The sequence below is a fragment of the Hyalella azteca genome, unplaced genomic scaffold (genome assembly GCF_000764305.2).
Source record: "Hyalella azteca isolate HAZT.00-mixed unplaced genomic scaffold, Hazt_2.0.2 contig17558, whole genome shotgun sequence".
In the NCBI taxonomy this organism is placed as follows: Eukaryota; Metazoa; Arthropoda; class Malacostraca; order Amphipoda; family Hyalellidae; genus Hyalella; species Hyalella azteca.
The window spans coordinates 1,798-10,028 of NW_025947337.1; the positions used below are offsets into that span (position 1 = coordinate 1,798).

The window sequence follows — 8,231 nt, forward strand, 5'->3', positions numbered from 1 at the left end:
TTTATTAAAAATTTCTGATTTGTTCTTTCAAAAATTCAAACTAAATTTATTGTTTGCGCTGGCAGATATAAAATAGAATACGATGCTTCGAATATTGCATAAAGGAAGAACTTCTGCCCATCAATACCAATATTCGCAATATTAATTGTGCACTATTTCTGGGCAGAGATTAACGAAACTTCGCTAAGTACACGCAACATTTCGTACTTACGTTCAAAAAGTTACGTATTGCCTAAGTCAGTCAAAATTTGGCATTAACAAAACGCTCTTACGCAAGACTCATCTGAAAAGGTATTATCGAAACCATCCAACTAACTGACCAATCAGAGGCTTCGAATTTGCCATTCCTAGCTCCTGTCGACTCTGCGCAGAGCGCGTGGATGAAAGGAGGTTGTATTGTGTCAGCGTCATCTACGTTGACTGACTAGGGAGCATATGGAGAAATGAGTGAGACGTTGTCTAAATAGCAATGACAACGCCTTCATTGTAAATTTTTGCAATCAAGGCAACAAATTACATTTTCCCATTCAAAATTTGAGGACTTTTTAGAGAGCTACCTAGAATTTAGAATATTTTGTGTGTTGGAGATCAACTATCAGCGGAGAAAGAAAGGAATTTGTGTACGTAGCTAGAAAAATGATTGGCTTGTCAAACTCCACTTAGTTTTGAATCAAAAAGTCATGAAGATATTGTTTTAGTAAATGATCATAAAACTCTTAGATACGTATATCAAGATTTGCTTGCAAATTATAGCACAAAAGGAAAAGAAATTAGCTGGCATAACTTAATTGAATTTTTTTCTCAAAGAGCACCGTTTAGCACGATCACATATTATGCCTATGTTGAATTATTAACAAAATTCTATCACAATTCACCGTGTTGCAAGTAAATCAATAGTTTATATTGCTTCGGCACACTCAAAACGTCTACGTAACTCCACTTACGTCACCTCCGAGCAGACGTAGAGCTACGTACGGCTTCTTGTACGTAGCTTCGCGTTCAAATGTTTTGATAATACCGACGCTAGAGTTACGTCTTCATATCAGCACTTACGCCACACGTAAGTCGCTACGTGTACTTAGCGATGTTTTGATAATCCGGCCCCTGGTGTCGAGGTAGCTTTAGCTAGTGGCTGAGTATCCGCGATACGGCAGCCCTCATTCACATACAGTGGGTACAAAAAGTATCCCACCCAATGAAAAACGTTATTTAATTAAATCTTATCCAACAAAATAACATAAACAAACACTATTCTAATGTAAATTTACATGGGAAATACAAATGTCTTATTAAAACAACGATATCATTAAATGTTTATTTGATAATTGCAATTTTGTAAAAGTTAAGATTCAAAAAGTATCCGACACACAGTAAACATATTTACTCAATACTTCGTCATGTGACCTTTAGGAGCAAAAACTGCTTCTAGACGATTGAAAAATTTGTGCACAAGATTAACACATATGCTAATAGGAATATTAGCCCACTCTTCCTTGCATATTTCTTTCAATTGGAAAAAATTTCTTGAATCCCTCTCCTAGATCCTCACTTTCAATTCCCGCCACAGATTTTCAAACGGACTGAGGTCAAGTGCTTGTCTTGCCCCTTCTGTCCAAGACAATCTCAACTCAATGTGCTTAAGGTCTTTGTCTTGTTGGAATATCCAACCTTGAGGAAGGTTCAAATTTTCAAATATCATGTCCAAACAGGACATGATATTTGTATTTACCATGTTGAATTGCATTAGAACAGTGTAGGTTTATGTAATTATTTTGGAAAAGCTTTAATCAAATAAAGTTTACCTTCGTGACGAATACTTTTTGTACCCACTGCAATTGAAGGTTATGTCGGTCCGCTGGCCGTGGATGCGTGTACTCAATGACCCCGGTCCTCCGGCCCGCTCTAATTTCATTAGAAAGTCGAGGGGAACTTTGTGTTCAACAGGATAATACACCTTAATTTATTATATATATGTTCCCATTAAAATAACGTGAATCCCGTTCCAGTTATTAAATCGTTGCAGTCATTATAATTTTAATGATATACAAGATCTATTAAAATTGTAAGTAGAAAAAAATACCGATAAAATGTATTCCTTTCTCTATTTTCCTAATTTTTTCTTTCTATGTAAATATTGAATTTTACAAAAAGTTGAATTTAAATTAGCTAATCCAATTAACTTACCAATAAAAATAAAATTTCCAGTCCAGATTTCCCAATGAAGATAATAGCTAGTGGAGTGCAGTGCTCCCCTAGGACGTTAATAGCTTCTTGAAAGGAGATGTATGTCATTTCGAAAAAATCATCGGCGCTTTTTCTTTCCATCATTCACCCAAAAACTAGATGTATGATAACGCTGCTTCATTTCAATTGTTTCATGACAAACTGCCTCAGCTAACCTCCGCGCTCAGCTGCTCACTGCATGCTTGGTTCAGGGTTTTAGGCATTGGTGTTCATAGCGGAGAGGAACAGCTGGGTCACATTAACATGTTACTCATTTGAGGTACCTATGAGTATGAAAATACCGCACGATTTGAAGAATATTTTTTTACCTCGTAACGAAGTCCGCGCGTCGAGCGTAGACAGCTACCGTGTCTAAATGTCTGAACGAAACTAAACGAACCAGTCCAAACATTTTCCTACTAGTCCAAAAATTTTCGTGCGCCATTATCGTCTAAAATTTATGTAACTTTGGCTCGGGCGAAGCCACCAGTCGGATGACGCCATATGCCCACACCCACTTATTACCACCCACATCTCTAATTCAGCAACCGTTGACCCTACAGGTTTCCCCTGGCTGCGGTAGCTTCATCATGATCACCATTCAGTTTGTCATCGATTACACGGACACATCTCGCACTGGTCCGACTCTTGACTTCCCCATATCGGAGCCAAAAAGCACCATCGTGATCGGTACAGCGGAGGTGCCTGATATTTGCCTGACTAGAGCGCTCTACATCGGGTACTCCCAGCCGATAGACGGCCAACCGAACACCGGTAGCGAGTTCTTCCCATGTAAGAACCCTAAATTATACCATTAGCATAGGTCCAACTAGACAGCATTCATCATTAATAATAATTTTCTTATGATAACCCTACTAGAAATGGAAGGCTGAAAAATTTAACTCTGGGTATTACTTTACTGTACACATCCGTCGACTGGTATAATACCAAGCATTTCATGTACAATGTTAGGTACGATATATTTTACTTACAGTGTTAGGTACACAATATATGCAAACATACGCCACATTGCGTACAATATTTGACTCGTATTCGGACAACATTTTTCGCAAAGTGGTGCTTGTTGCCTGGATATCAAACCTTCTGTTTAGTTAGTGCTAAGTTATAATTCATTCAACAGACTGGCTATTCGACCCTCTCATAAAGGATGTCATTCTTTCACAGTACCTCTCTACCAACTTGGAGATGATCGGAACCTGTACTCCTATCATGTGGGTGGGTCCGATGTTGACTTCCACTGGCCTACTAACCTGACAGCTTACGACGTCTGTGGCGTCCTCCACGGTACCACACTGACAATCACGGCCAAAAAAGATGGCGTCAAATGGATGGTGCCAATATCAAATGGCACCACCACATTCCCCAACCTGGCTTATTCTCTACCAAGTTGGGTCTATCTGAGGGTTGATAGCTTGAACATCACTCTGATAGGTTTCTACGTAAGTTCAACAATTCTACAGGGAAACTGTGAGAGGGGGGGGGAGGTTAACTGTATTTCCATCAGTGGGGTTAAATTAAGTAACAGCAAAGAATAGGGAGAAATTAAATATACAATATAGTTAGATAGAGGGATAGATATAGGACAGGTTGATATAGGTCAACCTTCTTTGGAGAACACATTCATCTCGGTCTTATTGGTGGCTTAATGGAGGTTTCCTCTTGTCGACGAACAGTACCTATATGTTCCTTGTGTGCCTATTGACACTATACTGTTATCATTCTACTTTCCTTCCCCATACCTTCTATCCGATAATATAGGTTAGCGGATAGCCCTTCTGACAACACATGTTAACGTCCAGTCCTCCTGACAACACATGTTAACGTCCAGTCCTCCTGACAACACACGTTAACGTCCAGTCCTCCTGACAATACATGTTAACGTCCAGTCCTCCTGACAACACATGTTAACGTCCAGTCCTCCTGATAACACATGTTAACGTCCTCCTGACAACACATGTTAACGTCCAGTCCTCCTGACAACACATGTTAACGTCCAGTCCTCCTGATAACACATGTTAACGTCCAATCCTTCCGACAACACGTTCAAAACTTTCAAACCCTAGAAGTAACCAAGTTGTCCTCATGATTAGGCGATTCCTGTGAACACCTTAGTTGTTTCCGTATTTTTCATATCACGAATACCTGTGTTTATGGTTTTCCAATGCAATAGTACCTGAATATAAATGCCACTCATTCGTTGTACAACAGTTTTGATATCTCAAGTTTGTCATAGGCTGCATGTGAGTTGTTAAATTTTTTGGTTCGTTTACAGATGTACCCAACTGGTTAAGCGGTTCACTGCTGTCGTTCAAGAGCGGTTCTTAGCAGGGGTTCATGACGAACTGCGTTCTATGGAACCCTGCATGCCAAGCCATTTACAGTTTCGAGTCAGGAACTGTAAGCAGAAGTGAACCGGCCGCGTTGAATAAATGTATTGGTGAAGCACTGATGTTTTATTAACAGTCATAGAGGGGATTGAAGGTAGACCATGTGTGGTTGGGTGCCATGCACACACCTATGTGGTAATATGCTGCCACATCGCCGAAGCAGTGGTGGCACGTCCTGCCTATGCTCCACCAATAGCCTGCCGAGTACAACTCTACCCTGGACACCATTTTTCTACCAATATTTGTCGACATTTGTTCCATAGCTGCGCCGTCATGTGCCATGGATGACAGATGTAATTATCCTCCATTAAAAGGAAATTTTGAGAACCAAGTCAACGCAACTTAGTCAGGATTTGTTCTTGATTCTGAAATATCCGCTTAATCCTAGAAGTGAAGCAGTGACCTGAATGCGATGGCGTGGCCAGAACCGGAGGCGCAGCCGTAGTAGGCTTCAGATGTATCCATTTAATTAGCCCTGGAGCCAACGTCCAACCTCAGCAAGCAATAACTACACTCAGTTTCAGAGTAAAAAAGCAGACTAAGAACACCGTAATCCAGATTATAATGCACTGTTTAACGCCAATATTTAGATTAATGTGCATTATCTACAGCTTCAGCCAATATTTAAGCATGCTCGCTCATAAGACGGCAGTTTTGCAGCCGGCCTAGCCCCATCTGGCCTAACCTACTCAGCTGACCTTGGCTCTCCATTCACTTACAGCCAATGAGCGGCCTCGTCTGTTCACTTGTCCCGCCTCTTTGCCATACAGCAACCAATGAGGTTAATTAGGTCCGTTCAGGTTGGTTTTAGAAATAGTGAAACGTGAGTAGGTTAGGCCAGAAGTGGTTAGGCCGGAGTAGGAGGAGGCTGGTTGCAAAACTGTTGTCTTGTGAGCGAGCATACTTGAGTGTTGCTGCGTACTTACTTACTCTATTGCTGCAAGCACTAAATTTCCCAGGGTACTTTGCCCTCTACACGGAAAAAATATGTAAGATTTTATCCAAATAGCGATGTCCTTTTCAGGATAGTGTGATTATAAAAGAACGTATCAGTGATACGTGCAGAAACTACGTCACTATTTGGACAACGTGAACCACTTATTTCGTGAGTGTATCATGCTTACCCACGGAAAGGAATATGTCAGAGTATTGGCCTGACGTAAACTGAACTGAGAGGACGAAAAACTTCATAGCCCGCGCACCATATTGCGCATGGCGCCACCTTCCTAGGACTAATGGCCGCCACGTGGCGCGCAATTCAAATAAGTAAGTTCCCGCGCCGCACCCTGTACTAGTTCTATTTAATTATATCAATGTTCTATCGTTGGTTAATCACCGGAACATCTTCTGAGGATTGCTTGAGTAGAGGGTCCAAGGGTTCTTAGTTAAAGTCCAAATAGAGGCAGGATGATTGAGAGGCGGTTGTCTTAAAGTATATTAAGAACTAGATAGGATACAGGATGAAGCTGGTTGGTAAGTTACTCAAGGTAGTTTAGTATCGGATATTACTAACGAAGATCAAGAGAACGCCGGAGTCAGGCGACGTCCAGGGGACGCTAAATTGGTTATGACTACATGATGGCAAGGCTTGTCTACGACTGCCTGAATGTCCGCTCGAAGAGCTTATATACGTGGAGACCCGCGAATAGTGACATTACAGAAGGTGACGTAAGACAGACCAATGACATCATTGGAATACAACCTGACATATATGAAATTGAGTGTTGATTTGAACCGGTCTCTAGCATTCTCCTGAAACTAAAGCCGTGGCCTGAAACTGCAGCCATTACCTGAATTTGTAGCAGTAGCATGAAACTGCATTCGCGACTTGAAACTCAAGCCGTGGCCCAAAGCTGAAGCCGTATCCTGAAATTGAAACCGTGACCAGTAACTGAAGCCGTGGCTTAAAACTGAAGCCGTGGCCTGAAACTAAAGTGGTGGCCTCATACAGCAGCCGAAGTTCAAAAGCTCAGACAAGGCCCAATTAATATTCAAAAAACGATACCTCATATATAAATATATATTACAGGAAAATCATAAGCTTTTAAGGCTTTCTTATAATTGAATATCGTATATGCCCATAACCTAGCTGAACAAAACGTATAACATATCGGAATAAAATATCACACATGCCGAGAAAAAATCTCAATAAAATATGGAATTTGACTGGAGAAAATCTCAATAAAATATGGTATATGCCTGGAGAAAATCTTAATAAAATGTGGTGTATGCCTGGAGAAAATCTCAATAAAATGTGATATATGCCTGGAGAAAATCGTATTTAAATATGGTATATGCCTCGAGAAAATCTCAATAAATTATGGTATATGCCTGGAGAAAATCTTAATAAAATATGGTATATGCCTGGAAAAAATTTCAATAAATTATGGTATTTGCCTGGAGAAAATCTTAATGAAATGTGGTGTATGCCTGGAGAAAATCTCAATAAAATATGGTATTTGCCTGGAGGAAATTTCAATAAATTATGGTATTTGCCTGGAGAAAATCCTAATAAAATATGGTATTTGCCTGGAGAAAATTTCAATAAAATATGGTATTTACCTGGAGAAAATCTTAATAAAATATGGTATATGCCTGGAGAAAATTTCAATAAATTATGGTATTTGCCTGAAGAAAATCTTAATAAAATATGGTATTTGCCTNGCGGCTATGGCGAGCCTCCGGCGCTCCTGAACGGAATCTGGATTTCGACTGGGAATCGGCAATAATTAACATAACTGACAATTATTACTGCTAATGAAATTGTGCGACAGGAAAAAAGACCAGTTAATGCGCGTCGCTAATCACCACTAATAATGATATATATAATTCATGATGAAATGAATGATATTTGCACTTGATGATGAGACGAATGATATATACGATCTTCATGATGGGATGAATGATGTATACACTTAATGATGAAATGAATTATAATGAAAAATATAAAAATATGGCTCTCTGTTCGGGAGATTGGTCAAAATGAAAATTCGTTGTTCATTGTAACGGTTTCTGAAAACAAAGAATGAACAATATTTGAACACAAAGTTGAAGTTATTCGAAATAATAAGCAATATGGAGAAAAAAATCGAGGTTAACAAACAATAACATGGTCATAACGTAAGTAAATAATAACGCATCAAATTGCTGAACAATATATAGGGTAAGTTAGGTTAGAAACTGAGTTTGGCCTAAGCTAGTCGACTCTGGTCCAACCTAAAAGGTCCAAATCTTATGTACACGAGAGAAGTATGCTCCGTAAAATATTTTAAACACCGGCCCAAGTTTAAATACTGGCTGATATAATATAAATGACAAAAGGAAATTTTATTCCCAAAACTGTATATTAACGGACGGATTAAAATGTACTAACTGTTAAAATCAGAGACAAGATAGCTCTATCAGTACTAGCTTTGAAATGGGTCGCTCAATAATTGGTGTCCCCCATGCGAGTAACTGAGACGTCTTTAAATTTACACATACGAATTTTGACCCTTCGAACTCTTCCATCTTCGCTTGCAGACAGTTTTTCGATGCGGCCCATGCAGTGGCCACTGATTACGTAGCAAGGTTATATCTGAGACGATAACCGATTATGTC

The 8,231-nt window shown here is 39.6% G+C and overlaps 1 protein-coding gene across 1 annotated transcript; it reads left to right on the forward strand.

Moving 5' to 3' along the window:
* Window positions 1-2,792: 2,792 nt before the first annotated feature.
* Window positions 2,793-4,681, forward strand: LOC108674269. Its single transcript, XM_018162208.1, has 3 exons — window positions 2,793-3,015; window positions 3,409-3,683; window positions 4,517-4,681. Exons 1-3 carry the CDS (start codon window positions 2,814-2,816, stop codon window positions 4,532-4,534), a joined length of 495 nt encoding a protein of 164 aa, XP_018017697.1. The 5' UTR covers window positions 2,793-2,813; the 3' UTR covers window positions 4,535-4,681.
* The last annotated feature ends 3,550 nt before the right edge of the window (window positions 4,682-8,231 follow it).

Coding starts and splice junctions, on each gene's coding strand:
- LOC108674269 (XM_018162208.1), top strand. CDS start 2,814: ATGATCACCATTCAGTTTGTCATCGATTACACGGACACATCTCGCACT. Junction 3,016..3,408: donor CGGTAGCGAGTTCTTCCCAT/GTAAGAACCCTA, acceptor ATTCTTTCACAG/TACCTCTCTACCAACTTGGA.